General features: G+C 43.5%; 1 protein-coding gene across 4 annotated transcripts in view; it reads left to right on the top strand.

Annotated features, from left to right (window-relative positions):
- GNPTAB (N-acetylglucosamine-1-phosphate transferase subunits alpha and beta) overlaps window positions 1-18,229 on the top strand; it is a 130,679-nt gene that overhangs the window by 58,121 nt on the left and 54,329 nt on the right. For 3 of the 4 annotated variants that reach the window (XM_055085263.1, XM_024127299.3, XM_055085262.1), the window contains 11 exons: window positions 3,670-3,831; window positions 4,223-4,402; window positions 4,613-4,783; window positions 6,344-6,473; window positions 7,574-7,777; window positions 8,459-9,552; window positions 11,581-11,780; window positions 12,000-12,219; window positions 12,901-13,014; window positions 17,388-17,473; window positions 17,722-17,820. In XM_055085263.1, the coding sequence (XP_054941238.1) occupies window positions 3,670-3,831; window positions 4,223-4,402; window positions 4,613-4,783; window positions 6,344-6,473; window positions 7,574-7,777; window positions 8,459-9,552; window positions 11,581-11,780; window positions 12,000-12,219; window positions 12,901-13,014; window positions 17,388-17,473; window positions 17,722-17,820 (2,660 nt within the window). The remainder of the gene's footprint in view (window positions 1-3,669; window positions 3,832-4,222; window positions 4,403-4,612; window positions 4,784-6,343; window positions 6,474-7,573; window positions 7,778-8,458; window positions 9,553-11,580; window positions 11,781-11,999; window positions 12,220-12,900; window positions 13,015-17,387; window positions 17,474-17,721; window positions 17,821-18,229) is intronic. The other variant, XM_024127300.3, reaches the window with a different exon arrangement.

Below are 18,229 nucleotides of genomic sequence, written 5' to 3'. Positions count from 1 at the left end.
TTTTGTGGTACGCGGGCCTCTCACTGCTGTGGCCTCTCCCGTTACGGAGCACAGGCTCCGGACGCGCAGGCCCAGCGGCCACGGCCCACGGGCCCAGCCGCTCCGCGGCACGCGGGATCCTCCCGGACCGGGGCACGAACCCGTGTCCCCCGCCTCGGCAGGCAGACTCCCAACCACTGCGCCACCAGGGAAGCCCAGTGTTTCACTGTTTTAAGATACACTGTATTACCTTTGTAAATACCATGGTAATATGAATGACATTTATGCTTTTTCATTTCTTCATATTTTCCCCCATAACTTTCTTTATGGTGCCTGGAAGTATGATGATGCCCGGCTAGATTAGGGTTGAGTTATTTCTTAATCTGCAGTTATTTTACAATAGATATTATATTCCTCCTTCCCTGAATTATTTTTACTATGGATTTGGGCAGATAAAACCATAGATTAGCATTCATTTCAGCCAATGTTTATTTGGCTTCTTGGCTTCCTAGCTGTTGGTTCTACAGTTATAGACATATGCGTATCTGTACTTTTGACCAGCGCATCTGCTGCTAGGTGGGCGTGTCCTGCCAAAGATCGCCAGCCCAAGTCGTGGTCACCCCGCAGCAAACTAGTCTGGGGCAGTGTGGAGTGGTGTGCGCCAGGAGACGCTGGGGGCGCAGGAACTTGAATTGGGCAGAGCACCACCAGGCGCGGCACCGGGGACGCCCCTCCTCCATCATTCACCCGGTTGGAGGTTGGTCTGGATTCCCCGACTTGTCTTTGTGGAGGCCGGCACCTCCTGGGGGGGACAGCCAATTATTCACCATGTGCATTGCAGCTCATTGTCACAATGCCAGCACCTGCGATTGGCTTCAGGGATGAGGACTTCTGATTTTGGGGAGGCTAGAGAGAAAATGAGAAAGAGGAAGCACAGAAGGAGAGTGTCAGTATTCAAGCCTGGTTCTCCAAGGGCCTCTCTTTCCTTGGGTCCCACTTCCTGGTTCTATTATGGGCACCCTGAGAATGAAGTTTCCAGTCATTGGGTTCCCAGTCCCTTTAGTGAGTGTTGATTAAACACCTGCTGTTGTGCCAGGGACTGTGCTAAGGATAACTGAGTGACTAAAATCACTTAGTGTTTGGGTGTGATCGCTTCCAAACAAAGTGTTTATACAAAGTGCTGGGAGGACATGTGGGCTTCCGTTGTACTGCAGGCAAAGACGGCTTTGCAGAATAGGAAACATTTTGGCTGGGGCCGTGCACAGAACAGCCGTTCTTCCAGCAGAGAAGCCAGTGGGAAAGACCTTTCCGAGAGGAGGGAACAGCTTGAGCAGAGGGCTAGGGGCTTGCAAGTAAATGGTCTTTTCAGAGAACCAAGGCAGCTGTTCCAGAGGCCAGAGGCCAGAGCCCAGGTGGGGATTTTCCTGATGCTGAGACTGGGAAGTTAGGCTGAGGCCAGAATGAGAAAGATCCCCTGGTAAGGAGCCCGGACTTTATCCTGGAGGCAGAGAGCATCTTGAGGAGGAGGACCCGGTTCAGTTCTACAGAACACGGAAGGGGAAGGTGTAGCAGGTAGACATTAAACAGGAAGCCGGAGGCAGGAAAGCCAGTTCAGCCACTGCTGCCGTAGCCCAGCAAGACACTCAGGTTCCACAAGTGCCTTGGCAGTGGTGCCAGTGATGAGAGTGGTTCCAGAACCATCTGAGAGAAACCTTCAGCACGACCTGGTGACTTATTAGCTACTGGAGGAGATGGAAGGGGGAATGAAAGGGGAAGTGGATGTGACCGGTGAAGATGGACGTGGTGATGTTAACCACATGCAGAGCTTCCAGGGAGAGCCGAGATTTTCAGAAGGACACTGAGAGCTCAGTTTGGGGTGTTAAATTGGAGGTGCCTTGTGGCATGTGGGAGGGAGGGCCGTTAGACATTGGGCTTCAGGACCTGAACAGCTGAACCTCTGTGCCCTCCCAGGCTCCTCCAGGGGGCTTTGCCAAGGCCTGTGGACCCCAAGCCACCTAGCACTCAGTTCTGTCCCAGAGACCCTGGCCGGGCTGTGAGCATCTCAGGACAGGTACTGCCTACTCATCTTGTGCCCTAGTGATCACCTTAGGAAAATGTCTGAAATTTCAAAATAGTTTTCTAGAATAAAAGCAGCTTGGATAGAGGAGATTAATTAAGATAAGGGTATTTTTCCAATAAATTTAAAATTAAATTAGGATATTAAAGTACTACATTTATTTATCCTAGAGTTGTGATTTTTGCACTCCAGGGAGCCCCTCCAAGGTTCTGTGGGAGGGGAGAGGCTGGGGGAGGGCAGCGAGACTGCTAGGTACCTAGATAGAACAGACAGAATGTTTGCCCTGCGTGGCCCGCCTCCCATCCGTCCCCTGCATAGCGAGGCAGAATAGTGACGGCAGTGAGAGCTGACCTGGGATGAGTGCTTTGTGTATACCAGGCACTGTCAAGGTGAGAGAAAGTAATCAGTCAGGAAGACAACACACGTGTGCATGTGCACACACACACACACACACACACACACACACGCAAACGCAAACACACACGCACAATTTGCAGTAAGAGTTAATGCCTACATAATAAAAAGGGCCTATATAAACTCTACTTTTGGCCTATATAAACTCAGGAAGCTTTGCAAGATGAGCTAAATATAGTCATGTAACATATACAAGAGATCAGAATGAGCCCAAAGTAATTTGTTTGCTCTGTTTTATAAATTAAGAAAGAAGGCTAAAACATTAAGAAAGAAATTGGCCCTATTAGAAGAGCCAATTCAGCAGAAGGATGTTGCTGTCCTAGATGACTGGTTTCCAACCCTCTCCCCGCTTTTTAAGCTCTGAAAGCCTCTTTTCACAGGAAATTGTATGATACAGAGTTAAAACAAAAAACGTATCAAGGGCGGTGTGGCCTCCGGTCAGGGTGGGGAAGCCTGCCTGTAAAACATGTTGGTGCTTGTGGTGTTCCGTCCTGCATTTATGGTTGCTTTGAGAACGTTGCTTCTCACGGTGGTTTTCCTGTGGAAGCACTTCAAGCAGCCCTGCCAGGACACCCGTCGTAGGTGTGGGCACGAGAGCTGTTAGACACCTGCTGGCAGGTGTGCTCTCCACCAGTGTTCAGCGAAGTTACCTTACAGGGCTTTCCCCAGTGTAGGCAGATGGGTAATATTCTAGAACAGAGGTCACAAACTGGTGACCAGATGTGTTTTGTTTGAATGCATGCCAATCAAATATTTGCGCTACCATTGAAAACCGGGAGATTTCATGTAACACTGGGGATTCTGGCCTCTCCAGAGATCTGGCAGCCTTCGTCACTATTGACTAGTGGCTGCAGTTTTCAGATGGGGCCTGAGATGTCCCATTTGCCAAAGCCCCTGACTCCCTCTTGTTTCTAAATACTTGGTCCATTGCATCATTTGAGAAATGTGTCTGGCCCGTTAAGGTCTTCTGTTTTTGGTGATACTGGCTTACTATTTCATACATGTATGTGAAACTTTTAATCTTTTAAGTATATGTAATATACATTTAATATGTACAATATATAGCATATAGTAGAGTACACAATATTTAGTATATATATGTATTGTTTGTATTTAAAGATCGAGGATCAAACTGGGAAGTTTAAGGTGTCTCTTCTTTGTTGTTCAGTTTTTCCACATGTAACCCTCTTATTTTATAGTTGCAGTTGTATTCAGAGGCCAGTGTAGCACTTCTAAAGTTGAATAACCCCAAAGATTTCCAAGAACTGAATAAGCAGACGAAGAAGAATATGACCATCAATGGAAAGGAACTGACCATAAGTCCTGCATATTTATTATGGGATCTGAGTGCCATCAGCCAGGTAAGGGATGCAGAGATTGTTTTAGAACCCGAATTGAGGGTTTTGATTATTAAAGATTTATGAGTCACTATATTAGAAGGAAGAGGGCTTACAGAGAGGTGACTTGATTGGCACTTCTCTAATTTTCCAGTCACCGCCATTGGTTTATACTAATTGAAGTGACCTAGAATCAGATCCAAGAAATTTTTCTTCAAAAACTGTGTGAAAGAAATGCTGTTTTTGTTTTGTTGTTTTAAATATGCTGAGTGTTTTGCATTTTTTGTAATGTGTAAAAGCTGGACACGGTCTTTGGAAGTTTGCTGGCGCTCCCTGAGTGCAGAAGGGACAGTTGGGAGGGGCAGGTGAGACTTAGGGGCATTTTACATCTTTCTGTGCCCCATGCTTTTCTCAGTCTAAGCAGGATGAAGACGTTTCTGCCAGCCGTTTTGAAGATAATGAAGAGCTGAGGTACTCACTGCGATCTATCGAGAGGCATGCGCCGTGGGTTCGGAATATTTTCATTGTCACCAATGGACAGATCCCATCCTGGCTGAACCTCGATAATCCTCGAGTGACAATAGTCACACACCAGGTAGCGACTCGCCATGTGTCACAAGGCTGCGGTTTCCTGTTCTGTCTTTTGCTGTTCTTTGTCTTGTCCCTGATTTCATCCTCTTACCCATCTCACCTCCATTTCCACCTTCCTTTAATCCTTCCATTCGCCTCCCTCCCTCCCTTCTTTCCAAAAACAAAACAAAAACCTCTCATCCGCCTTCTCTCTCTTTCCTTTTTCTGTTAAAAGGATGTTTTTCAAAATCTGAGCCACTTGCCTACCTTCAGTTCACCTGCTATCGAAAGTCACATCCATCGCATCGAAGGGCTGTCCCAGAAGTTCATTTACCTGAATGATGATGTCATGTTTGGAAAGGATGTCTGGCCGGATGATTTTTATAGTCACTCCAAAGGTCAGAAGGTGAGTAGCTAAGAGATGCCTGGCTTAGAAGTCACTTAGAAGTTATAGACAGGAAATAAGGAAATCAGTATATATACCATATTCAAATTTGATCAAACAAGCATTTTTGAGTGTTAAGCTCAGGAAAGTTAACAATCAGGGAGCAAGAAAACTACAGTGGGAACTTTGCTTCCCTATATTCTCACCCAGGACCCACCCGCTACATTTGCTACTACAACAGCAGAAAAAGCAAATAACTGTGAAACACAAAATCGTGCTTACCATGTCAGCAAAATGCCCAAGATAAAAAGCTCAAAGTAGTGCTTAAACACAGGGCTGAAATTTCATTGAAGGCAGCCAGTCTCACTCTGGCTTTGAGGGGCAGGATGGGAAAGGGGTCATGAGCACAGATATGGGTGCCAGCTGTGTAGCACTGTCCTGGGTGATGACCTGGCCTCTAGGTTTCCTGTCTGTATTGTGAACAGGAAGACCCTGGTAGTGTTGTTAGAAGGGTTCAGTGATCAGTTGGAGACTTACCACCGTGAGCTTGTAAGGTCTAGAACTCTGTCAAGCTGTGGCTTGACAGGGGAGTAAGACAAAATCAGTGACTGTGGACAGCGTTTTCCCTGCCAGTAGGTGTGCCCTGGGTGCGAGGAGTGGGAGCGCCAGAGAGTGAAATCACACCGGGATAGGGATTGAAATGAGCTTGGAAGAACAAGTAAGAGTTAACCAGGTGAAGAAAGACCTTCCAGATAGTTGGACCATACAAAGATACGGAGATTTTAAAGGGGAATGCATTTTTCAAAAATGATTTTAATTTAGAAAGCAACCATGTACCATGTCAGTTGTTTTGAAAGCAGACAGGTTCACAGCTCAGAATGCTGTGCTGGATAATTCATCACAGGACCTCGCGTATAAGGATATTGAGAGTTCGTCTGCCCCCCCCTTTTCAGCCTTGAGACGAGACGGTGCATGAATCTGCTTAGGAGTTGACAACAGTGTCACAGAAAAGCAGTGACTTGTGTGCACACTTTCCACCTGCATGCTCTTGATCTCGCATTTAAGTCTGGCTTGTTGCTGCTTTATTTCGAAATAGATCATTTATAATACCATGTTGTAAGACTGACCCGTAAGTTGAGTCCCTGTCTCCTTTCCTTGAGCAACGGAAAAAACGTGCCGGGTAAGACCCATCAGCAGGGCAGGACTGAGAAACTACCACAGGATGGCCCTGAACGCAGACCTTTTCTGGAGGTTCCATTTGTTTTGTTTTTCTGTTAAAGGGAATCCTAATTGAAGAATAAAAAGTGTCAGGGGACTGCCCGGGTGGCGCAGTGGATAAGACTCTGAGCTCCCAATGCAGGGGGACCAGGTTCGATCCCTGGTCAGGAAACTAGATCCCACATGCATGCTGCAACTAAGAGTTGGCATGCCACAACTAAGGAGCGGGCGAGCTGCAACTAAGGAGCCCGTCTTCTGCAACTAAGACCTGGCGTGCAACCAGATAAATAAATAAATAAATAAATATTTTTTAAAATGTCAGAAACCAGAAACCACTTTATTTTCCCTCTGGTTTTATTGTAGGTTTATTTGACATGGCCTGTGCCAAACTGTGCTGAGGGCTGCCCGGGATCCTGGATTAAAGACGGCTATTGTGACAAGGCTTGTAATAATTCGGCCTGTGATTGGGATGGCGGTGATTGCTCCGGTGAGGGTGTGTTCAAATGTAACTTGTCCATGTTGACAGAATTTTTTTCATTTGTCGTCATTATCAACCATGTACAGTGACTTAATTAAACATTCTTTGCGTATTGAAACAATCATCCATAGACTCCTTGGAGGTGATGACTGGTGTCCCCATGTGACCCAGTTTATTCGTATTGTTATTGTTGGGAGCATTTTCCCACATGACCCTGCACTTGAAAGTGTCTTTTATTATTCAAAATATGAAAATCAGTTATACCCTTAATTATGTGAGCTCGAGAGCAAGAATCGTTCTCACTGGTTCCTGTCGGAGCTCATGGCCAGCGGCCCCTAGAAGCACACTGCTCCAGGTCAGTGAGGGACTAAAGAGACGCGGAAGAAACAAACATCTCCTCTCCTCGGCATCTCTTCTCCCTTTCTTGTACACTTACATTTAGACTTGTTGAGGATGACAAGTTTTTACATTTCTTTATTGCCTTTCAGTTTATAAAGCATCATCCATTATCCACTTGAATTTCTCAGTCACCAAAGAAAGGAGAGTAGGTGCACAGATATTATCATCCTCCTACTCCATTTGAGGAGACAGGTTTGGGAAGGTGTTAGAAGAAACAAAGCTTGTGTTTCAGTCAGCTGTATCAGAGGCACTTTTGAAGAATACGAACCGCTGCAGGGAGAGAACATAGACGTGCAGGAGAGTCTCTGCAACGCGGAGAGCTTGGGGACAGAGCAGTGACACTTGGTCACGAGTTTATTGCCGGTGTTAGGACATGTTCTTGTCAGTCCTGAGAGGCACAGTCTTCAGCATAATCTGATTCTCCATACACATCTACATGTGCCCCCCTTGAGCACATTTGAGGCCTGTACTTCTGGGTTGCACAGATGGTAAGTGCCGAGGCCTGGTCACCCCACACCCAGTCCACTGGCAACTGATGGCCCCTTTTCAGTTTGTCTCTTTTTAAGCTACATAAAATCTTCTGTTAAAGAATGGGGTGAACCTTTCCTGACTGAAATTCATGCATCGGTCTTGAAAACACAGCTGAGAAATAAGGAACTGGCTTTCTTCCAAGACTGTAAGCACAGCAGGATTCTGTTTTCCTCCTCCCCCTCCAGGTAACAGTGGTGCGGGTCGCTATGTAGGAGGAGGTGGGGGCACCGGGGGCATTGGAGTCGGACAGCCCTGGCATTTCGGTGGAGGAATAAGCGGCGTCTCTTACTGTAATCAAGGATGTGCAAATTCCTGGCTCGCTGATAAGTTCTGTGACCAAGCCTGCAATGTCTTATCCTGTGGGTTTGATGCTGGTGACTGTGGGCAAGGTATATTTATTGCCATAAAAACGTATTTAGGATAAGGGGATAACAACCTTTCATAAATAAGAGGGGTTTGGATCGTTTTTGTTATTTAAAGTAATAATTCTCTAGGTATCCCTTTCCCAGCCTTGCATCCAAACTAGTTGTGAGTTATAAGAGGGCACAGATCTTTAGACAACAGGAGACACTGAAGCTGCATCTTTTCCTGTTATTGCTCTAGTCTGATTTTTTTTTCTTTTTTTTAGTAAGCAGATTTATCTTAGCAGATTTATCTTACATGGTGAAGGTTTAATTTGGGAACAGTGAAAGGAGGCCAATAATTCATTAAATAAGCTTGATTTGAATACTGGATCTTGTTGATAGCTTATTAATGGCGGTCCTTTTGCTCAGAAGGTTGTTCTTTTTTCAAATGGACAAAAAGATGGAAGTTGACCATTGGAATCGGCTGTCCCGAATCGTGCCTTGTCTCTGTAGTGAGTCAGCCTCAGCATTCCATGTTGATAATAGTGATTGCTTCAGAAAGTAAAAATGAGCCCTATACCAGTAGCTTTTGTGTTAGAACTTCTGATGATTTTAAAGTCCATTTAAAGTCACTCTTAGAAAGTGAAAACTCAAACCCTAAGAGTTAAAGGAAAAGGGGGAAAATGCGTAGTTTTAAAAAAATCATGTTTGTGTTTTTTCCTCTAGATCATTTTCATGAATTGTATAAAGTAACTCTTCTCCCAAACCAGACTCACTATGTTATTCCAAAAGGTGAATGCCTGCCTTATTTCAGCTTCGCAGAAATAGCCAAAAGGGGAATTGAAGGCGCCTATAGTGACAACCCAATAATCCGACATGCTTCTATCGCCAATAAGTGGAAAACCATTCACCTCTTAATGCACAGTGGGATGAATGCGACCACAATACATTTTAATCTCACATTTCAAAGTACAAATGATGAAGAGCTCAGAATCCAGATAGCAGTAGAGGTTGACACGAGGGAGGAGCCCAAACGGAATTCTACGACCCAGAAGTCTTACCAGAGTTTGGTTAGCCCCTCAGCACTTCTTCCAGAGGTGGAAATCCTGTTTGAGGATATCCCCGAAGAAAAACGCTTCCCCAAGGTCAAAAGACACGATGTTAACACAACAGGAAGTTTCCAAATGGAGGTGCAAATTCCGCTGGTCAATATTTCACTCCTTCCAAAAGAGACCCAGTTGAGCCTTAATAACTTGGATTTGCAGCTAGAACGCGGAGACATCACCATGAAAGGATACAATCTGTCCAAGTCAGCCCTGCTGAGGTCGTTTCTGATGAACCCACAGGATGCAAAGTTAACAATAAATCACCCTCTGATGACAGAGCAAAGAAATGACAGTTTGGAGGCCCCACTGGAAAAACAGGTTCACAAAAGCATCTTAGGAACATCTGAAAGATTCCAGGGGTTATTGCCTCTTCCAGCAGTGACAATGACAGTGAATGGCCACTCCCAGAGCCAGACTCCACCCCTGGACTTAGAAACCAAAGCAAGATTCAGGTCCAAAACTGTGACCCCGAAAGTAGGAGGTGGAGGTGTGTCAAAAGAAAAGCTCTCATCTCTGATTTTCCCACTGGAAAACAGGGAGACACAAAAGGTAATCACAGGGAAAGAACAAGAGAAGAACAGAATGGAGGAAAACGCTAACAGTTACCTAGGTGGCAATGAAGTAGTACCTGGAAGAAAACTGCAACATTACACAGAGAGTTACCTGGGCTTTTTGCCATGGGAGAAGAAAAAGTATTTCCAAGATCTTCTTGATGTAAGTTAGATCCAGCCTTATTCTTTCCCATGCTCAGGAAAAATAAATAACCTTGTAAGTGGTAGTGATATAATAATAGCTACCGTTTATTCAGTACTTCTCTGTACCCGCCACTGGACTCAGTACTTTCCTTACGTGGTTTCATTTAATTGTCCCAATAATTCTAACAATAAAACTACCTTGTAAGGGTCTGCTATCATTGTCCCCATTTTGCAGTTTAGGAAGCAGCCTTCATGTGAATGAGTAAGGGATTTAGGCAGGGGCGTACCCTGAGTCCACAGTAGAACAGAGATGGTATCTTTACTTGGCATGTTGTGATATCGGAAAACGCTTTTGCATACCTTGTGCAGTCAGATCTCATGTTTTTCAAACTTTACTAATGAAAAACCCGAGAGGCAGATAAATTCGTTAGCTTTCCCGACATCACAACAGCAGGTGAGGGTGAGCCAAGCGCTCTCCCTCCTGTACCACGGCCTCCACGGCGCCCTGGGGTCCTTTGTACATCTCACAAGCGCCGTCACTATGCTGGCTGCCGGGGAGTGCAAGATGGTGAGAACGGTCGCTGCTCTTGAAGACTCATAGAGCAAGCTGGGAGGACAGATTTGTGGGCAAATAACTGTGGCAGTGTGATAAGTGTCTGCTGAAGTATGGACAGGGAGTCCGAAGGGAAGATTCCTTAACTCTGCCTGGAGGTGTTGGGGAGGGGCATCCAGGAGAACATGCCCTGTGAGCTGACCTTGGAAGGGTGGGGCTGGATCGTGACCAAAGCACAGCCCTGAACCGGGGGAAAGTGATGAAAGAGGGGCGTTGTCTCATTCCTCTCATGGTCTTCAGGAAGTATCTTGTCCTTGACATGGTAGCATTTACTAATTGTTAAGCGAGGGGCTGCAGAGTTCTTGCCTACATTGATTTCCTCATTCTCCCCCGCTCCCTGCTTTTTAAATTGCAAAAGCACTATAGGCTAATGGTAAAAATCGCAAGCAATGCAAAAAACAAAAAAAGCAGTAAAAAAAAAAAAAAGGGAAAGGTCTGTCTCCTTCCTTCCTTAATCTCCTTACTTGAGACAGTCACTATGAATATGTAGTTTGGTGGGTATTCTTCCAGTATTTTTCTATAGATATGCAGACATACAAACTATATAGTTTGTTTTGCAGCAGTGAAGTTATATAAATTGCTCTGCAATTGCCTGTGATGTGGTAGTATGTGGGCAAATTGCCATTGTTTTTTTTAACAGCTGTAAGTTGTGTCCAGTGTTTTTGCAAGTACAGATACCTAATGTTACAATAAATATTCTCGTACATATATCTTACTCTTGAGGAAGTTTTATTTCTGTAGGTAGAATTGCTAGGGCTCTGTTGCGTCTAAAATTTAACTGTGTCTTTCTTAACTATTGCACCCCTTCCTCCTTCCACAGTGTGCAAGCGTGCTTGTTTCTCCACAGACTAACCAACAGCAGTTAATAGCATCTATATTTTCATCAGTTTGAGAAGCAAAAATATTTCATCTTCTGTAAAGTGTGTTCAGGTTCTTTGCCAATATTCTTTGCTCATTCAGTTTTGATAGGGTTCTTTACATTTCGTAATATTAACACTATTATATGGTGAAACCAATTTTGTATTCTAGTCTCTGTGTTCAGAACTCAAGGACTTGCTGCTTTGATGTCACCAGTAGAAATAACTTGATACTGAAAGCACTATCAAATTTATTGTAAATCAATTAAATATTGCATTGAAATTGGCTATGAAATCTCATGATCAATGACTAGTCCTTAAAGAGTACCCTAAAAGCAGACCTCCACCCCACAGCTGTTGTTCTCAAGCTGATGTTGGCGATACTTTCACTGAAATCCAGTTTTGTCCTGCTGTTAGGATGCTTGAGGAGACCTGTTAGTGCTCGTTTCATTTGCCCCTCAGGACAGTTAGTGACTAGTTATTACCACGTTACATAAAGTAGTACCTCTGTCTCTTGTTAGCACAGGGCACCTGTGCACTAAACACAATGCTGTGTTGTGTGGAATTCTCTTTTCAGGAAGAAGAGTCACTGAAGACACAGCTGGCATACTTTACTGACAGCAAACACACAGGGAGGCAACTAAAAGATACGTTCGCAGATTCCCTCCGATATGTAAACAAAATTCTAAATAGCAAGTTTGGATTCACGTCTCGGAAAGTCCCTGCACATATGCCTCACATGATTGACCGAATAGTTATGCAAGAACTGCAAGACATGTAAGTCTTGCTTGTGTTTGAGTTGTTTGTGTGCGCTCAGAGCCAAGGCTGCTTGAAGTTTACATCCTCGCTATGCTGCGTTTATGGCTCTAACACGTGATGACTAGTATGTCGAAGGTATTATCCAAATAAGTGGGAAGGAAGATTCTGACTCCACAAGTGTTAGGTACTGTATATATTTTACATATCCAGATCTTATGGTATGCTACATTTGGACAGGTTCCCTGAAGAATTTGACAAGACGTCATTTCACAAAGTGCGCCACTCTGAGGACATGCAGTTTGCCTTCTCTTATTTTTATTATCTCATGAGTGCAGTTCAGCCACTGAACATATCTCAAGTTTTTGATGAAGTTGACACAGACCAATCTGGTGTCTTATCTGACAGAGAAATCCGCACGCTGGCTACCAGAATTCACGACCTGCCTTTAAGTTTGCAGGTATTGTAATTTTTTTTCCCCTAAACTTCATGACATTTTGAACGAAACTTTTACATTTGATACTTTCTCTCTTTCCCCTACATACTTCAGTGGAATGCAAGTGCAAGTAATTCTTCATATTTAATGAGGGGGTTCACAACTAGCCCATTTTAAATGCCAGGATTAAAATCAAATTTGAAGTTCATATTGTATAAGATTACTTTTTTTAGGCTTTCAGTAGGGATTGTAATTGTATTGTCTGGAGACGAGGCAGACCATACCTGCAGATAAGATTCTCGTGACAAGCTCATTCAGGGGCTTCAGGTGTGGCCGAGTGGAGATCTTAGCCAGGCCCACGGTGTTGCAGAGCCCCTTCTGTCATGGCATCCTTTAGTCCCAGGAGTAGGACACTCACTAATGGAGAGCTCCAAGATGAATCCAGCTGTAGGACACCCATCTGGTGATCCTGGGGACCACCTTGTGAAAAACGGTGCCTCGCAGGCCCGTATGTTCTACTTGGAGACAAAGATGGGTTATTTGTATTGTTTCATTCTGCTCTTTTTAGGGTGTCTTTAAGAATCATAGTCTAACCCTCTTTGACAATAACGCTTAAATTTTGGTGACCTTAACATTTTTATTTTTAAAACCACAGTTGTTACTTGTAATGTATATAGGTTTATCCTTTTATTTTTGCTTTGTTAGGACTTAACAGGTCTGGAACACGTGTTAATAAATTGTTCGAAAATGCTTCCTGCTAATATCACTCAGCTAAACAACATCCCGCCAACTCAGGAAGCGTACTATGATCCCAATCTGGTGAGTGCCATGGGTTCTTTTATGTAAAGTAGAAAGTATATCCTTATTGGGTGTTAGTTACATCATTTCTGTAGAGCACTTCAAAAACTAGAAGCAGGCTCTGTTTATATAGGTCTTTGGTGGAAATCAGTAGCACAGATAATCCAGAATCATTCATATTTTTCTTTGGAATATCTTTTTTTCCTCCCTAATGGATGTTAAGCTAATACTGCAATTAGTTGCTTATGTTCTATAAGAAGACATCCTATTCACTAAGGATAGCGGAAGATAGCGCCACAGTATACTCATTGGCTTGGGGGAACAATCCTGAGGTTAAACATCAAATGGAATCCCATCTTTCATCAAAGCTCAGTTGCTTTGATGCTGGCACTTTCTGGATCTTACCACTAGGGGCAGTGGATGATCCATATTCAAGTATATCAGAGTAGCATTTGGCTGAAATGATTGGAAGACTTTGTTGATTGTAAGATGCATCCCAGCTTCAGAGAAATGATAATGTGGAAAAAATGCATTTAGAATTGATGGACCAAGGATATAATACAGCCATTATGTGATGCTTACAGTTAATTTTTACTGATATATATGGAAGAATATTTATAAAATAAAATTAGGTGGGGGGAAAATGGGTACTGCCATATACAGAATATGGTTTGGGGCTTCCCTGGTGGCGCAGTGGTTGAGAGTCCGCCTGCCGATGCAGGGGACACGGGTTCGTGCCCTGGTCCGGGAGGATCCCACATGCTGCAGAGCGGCTGGGCCCGTGAGCCATGGCCGCTGGGCCTGCGTGTCCAGAGCGTGTGCTCTGCGACGGGAGAGGCCACAGCAGTGAGAGGCCTACGTACCACAAAAAAAAAAAAAAAAAAAAAGAATATAGTTTGAACTATGGAAAACTCCTGATACCTTCACACACATCCCCAAAATTAATGAAAATTACAGTAGGTTAAATCATAGGTAGTTTTTTTTTTTAACATCTTTATTGGAGTATAATTGCTTTACAATGGTGTGTTACTTTCTGCTTTATCACAAAGTGAATCAGCTATATGTATACATATATCCCCATATCCCCTCCCTCTTGCATCTCCTTCCCACCCTCCGTAACCCACCCCTCTAGGTGGTCACAGAGCACTGAGCTGATCTCCCTGTGCTATGTGGCTGCTTCCCACTAGCTAGCTATTATACATTTGGTAATGTATATATGTCCATGCCACTCTCTCACTTCGTCCCAGCTTACCCTTCCCCCTCCTCGTGTCCTCAAGTCCATTCTCTGCGTCTTTATTCCTGTCCTGCCCCTAGGTTCTCAGACCTTTTTTTTTTTTTTTTAGATTCCATATCTATGGGTTAGCATACGGTATTTTTCTCTTTCTGACTTACTTCACTCTGTATGACAGACTGTGTCCATCTACCTCACTACAGATAACTCAATTTCATTTCTTTTTATGGCTGAGTAATATTCCATTGTGTGTGTGTGTGTGTTGTGTATATATATATGTTTTGTTTTTTTAGATCATGCAGCATGCAGTCTGTGTCTGGCTTTTTTTTTTTTTTTGAACATAGGTAGTTTTTTTAAAATATAAATTTATTTTTATTTTTGGCTGCATTTGGGTCTTTGTTGCTGCGTGCGGGCTTTCTCTAGTTGCAGCCAGCGGGGTCTACTCTTTGTTGCGGTGCGCAGGCTTCTCATTGGGTAGCTTCTCTTGTTGCAGAGCATGGGCTCTAGGTGCGTGGGCTTCAGTAGTTGTGCCACTCGGGCTCAGTAGTTGTGGCACTTGGGCTCAGTAGTTGTGGCTCACGGGCTCTAGAGCACAGGCTCAGTAGTTGTGGCGCATGGGCTTAGATGCTCCGTGGCATGTGGGATCTTCCTGGACCAGGGCTCAAACCCGTGTCCCCTGCATTGGCAGGTGGATTCTTAACCACTGCGCCACCATGGGAAGCCCCATAGGTAGTTCTTAATATCGTTTTTTTCACACTAGTATTTTCCATATTTTCTATAATGAATAGACTACACTTTCATAATCATAATAACATGTATTTAAAAAAAACTGACCATCTTGCAAATGTTCAAGCCCTATAATTAACTGCAGATGTTTGTAAATGAATGTAGAGAAAAGTAATGAATCAGTTAAAAATCTGATTCCTGAAAGAAGGCAATCATTCGTTTGGCATTCATTGCACACGGCAGGGATGGTATTTCTCACTTGTGTTCTCGGAGGGTCCCGGGAAGCTCCCTCATGAGGAGACAGTGTGAGGGGCAGCCCAGCAGCTTTAGGAACCCGTAGACAAACTATAAGTATTGCTGATCATGCGTTGGTTAGTTTAGCATATGACATGGGTTTGTATACAAATGTGTCACTTAAAGCCAGTTCTCTAAATATTCTAAAACTTAAAACTATGAAATCAACAAAACTGAGGTAGAGGTATAAGACCTGGTATCAGCCCTAAGGGAGTTTGCTCTAGTGGGGTAAACAGACATGAATCAGCAGGTGGAGACTAGTTCTGGGTTGTGGGTTCTCAGGAGGACTCGCATGGAGCTGATGCGCAGTCAGGCTGATAAGAGAATGGCAGCTTGTCTTGTGAGCTGCAGCAGCTTCTTCTGGATCTTTGGCACAATCCAGTAAAAATGCTTTGTCAGACCAAGACTGTTATACAGAGATGTTAGCAGTACTTTACAAGTGTGTTCTTAATGATTAAAAAGGCACATTTGTAATCACTGTAGGTGTGTTCCCTGCCTCCAGAGAGAATAGAATCAAAGTTTAAAAAAAAAAAAAAAAGGGAGATTGCATAGGCTAAAAGACATTCTCAGTTTTAGGACTTTTCAAACAATGATAAAGCTCTTTTCTGTTTTCCCCAAATTTGGAGTTACCCCAACAAAGCTAATATAATCAACTCTAAATCATCCAGAGGTCAGTATCCTGGTTTAAACATTTTTAAAATATATTTGTCAAAATAAAGTTCTACCAGTTATCAGAGATCCGGATACACCCTTTCTCCAGGAGGGGGACAGTGGGCCGAGGGCTCCAGGCTGCCCTGACTTGTCTTTTCTGGTATCTTCTTGGTGGGCAAACCCAGAGCATTGGACAGAGGAGGAAGAAAGGAGAAAGTGTGCTGGGCTCCTAAACCATCTCCACTCAGCCTCTCCCCTGGACCAGGCCTCTCTGGTCTTCACTGTCTTTGGGACCACATTGTGATCGTGCTGACAGGTTGCCTTAGAGGCTACTGACATAACCCCAGATCCAGGGAGGTTTGCGAGTGGCTCAGCCTGTTTCAGTGCTCGCTCCAGACTTGTCTTTCACCATCTGTATTTCCACATCCGTCCTTTCACTTGTCTGTCTTTCCTTCTCTATAAACTTTGGTTTCCTAGTAAGATTTTACAATTACCAACCCCTTGCACTTGTATAGAACTTAGAGAAGAGTGTTCTTTTCTAAGGAAGATGATCTATGCATAGTAAACAGTTATTCATCTTTCCCTTTTACAGGCATGATGGAAAGGTTCTTGAGGGATTTTAGGGCTTTTTTTTAAAGAAATGCACACATATTCATCTATTAGAGTATTTTATTGTTTTACCAAATATCTGGCATGAGGTTTAGAATCAGCAAATATCCTTTGAATGCTAAGGATTAAGTAAGTAGGGGCTGCTTTGCTAATGGTTATATGTTAGTCTTGAGGCTTATGCAAATAAAGCTGTTTAGAGCATAAGTACTAATTATACAGACAGCATTAGTTAACATTACTCGAGTGAACTCTTAGCCAAGGTATTGGCTTCATTACTGTAATTAACTGTGATTACACACAGGATAAAGTATTTTCTAATTAGACTATAAGAATGACAGCTTAGGGCTTCCCTGGTGGCGCAGTGGTTGCGCGTCCGCCTGCCGATGCAGGGGAACCGGGTTCGCGCCCCGGTCCGGGAGGATTCCACATGCCGTGGAGCGGCTGGGCCCGTGAGCCATGGCCGCTGAGCCTGCGCGTCCGGAGCCTGTGCTCCGCGACGGGAAGCAGAGGGAGGCCCGCATACCACAAAAAAAAAAAAAAAAAAAGAATGACAGCTTAGCTTATGAGTATCGTATAGACTACTTCATTACAGTTTATCTTCGAAATTTATTTTCATTTTGAAAAAATTATAGCAATCACTTATAAGACTGTTTTAACAGATAGTGTGTAGTAATGTGTGATTAAAATAAAACTTTATTCACAATAACAGGCAATTAGTATGCAGGCCATAGTATGCCAATTTGATTTTTTTAAATATTACATTAAAATAGTCATCTTAATTACTGAGTCTTTCTGTGTCCCCTTAAATTTTGCACCTGAGATGAATGCTTCAGTTGCCTCACCCTAGTCTTTGCCCTGATGTAATGTCTGTATTTTCTCGCAGCCACCAGTCACTAAAAGTCTAGTAACCAACTGTAAACCAGTAACTGATAAAATCCACAAAGCGTATAAGGACAAAAACAAATACAGGTAAGTACTACACACATTTTCTCTTTGTTTAAGGATAATTATGAGTGGTATTTTCATAATTTTACCATAGTTTATCTATTAAGCATTCTTTGAAATTTATGTGAGATTATTTTCTTTAGTAATATGGAAAAATTAAGTCATTCCAAGGATGCTGATTTTTTTTGTTTTATAAAATGCTTTTCTTATTGAAATTTTATTTTACATATCCACATAAATGTTTAAACTCTTTAAATATGCTTTGATATTAGATTTGAAATCATGGGAGAAGAAGAAATTGCTTTTAAGATGATTCGTACCAATGTTTCTCATGTGGTTGGCCAGTTGGATGATATAAGAAAAAACCCCAGGTACTGTTGTTGTTTGTTGTCGTTGTTTTTAATTTAGAACATTTTAGGTTCACAGCGCAATTGAATAGAAAGTATGGAGAATTGCTGCAACTTTAAAAATATCTTTAATCATGCAAGTAAACATGAAAAAAAAGCAGTAGGACTAGAGAGACGGGAGTGGCTTATTGTTTGGAGCAGACGGAAATGTCTAACGGTAGAGATAGCGTTTGAACCGAGAGATGGGAGTTGTGAGTTGAGATCGGGCCCTGCCTGCACAGGGACTAGCACGGACATCTCAGAGTCCAGTGACAGAACTGTTCAGTGAGGCTGAGGGCTGGGCTGAGGGGCGGACAGCATCGTCGGGGAGGTGAGGCCAGACGGCTAGCACTCTCAGAGCATTTCTAAAAAGTTGCTCCCAGAGAAGTTGTTT

Source organism: Physeter macrocephalus, chromosome 6, assembly GCF_002837175.3.
Source record: "Physeter macrocephalus isolate SW-GA chromosome 6, ASM283717v5, whole genome shotgun sequence".
NCBI classification, from domain to species: Eukaryota; Metazoa; Chordata; class Mammalia; order Artiodactyla; family Physeteridae; genus Physeter; species Physeter macrocephalus.
This window is presented reverse-complemented; position numbering and strand designations above follow the sequence as displayed.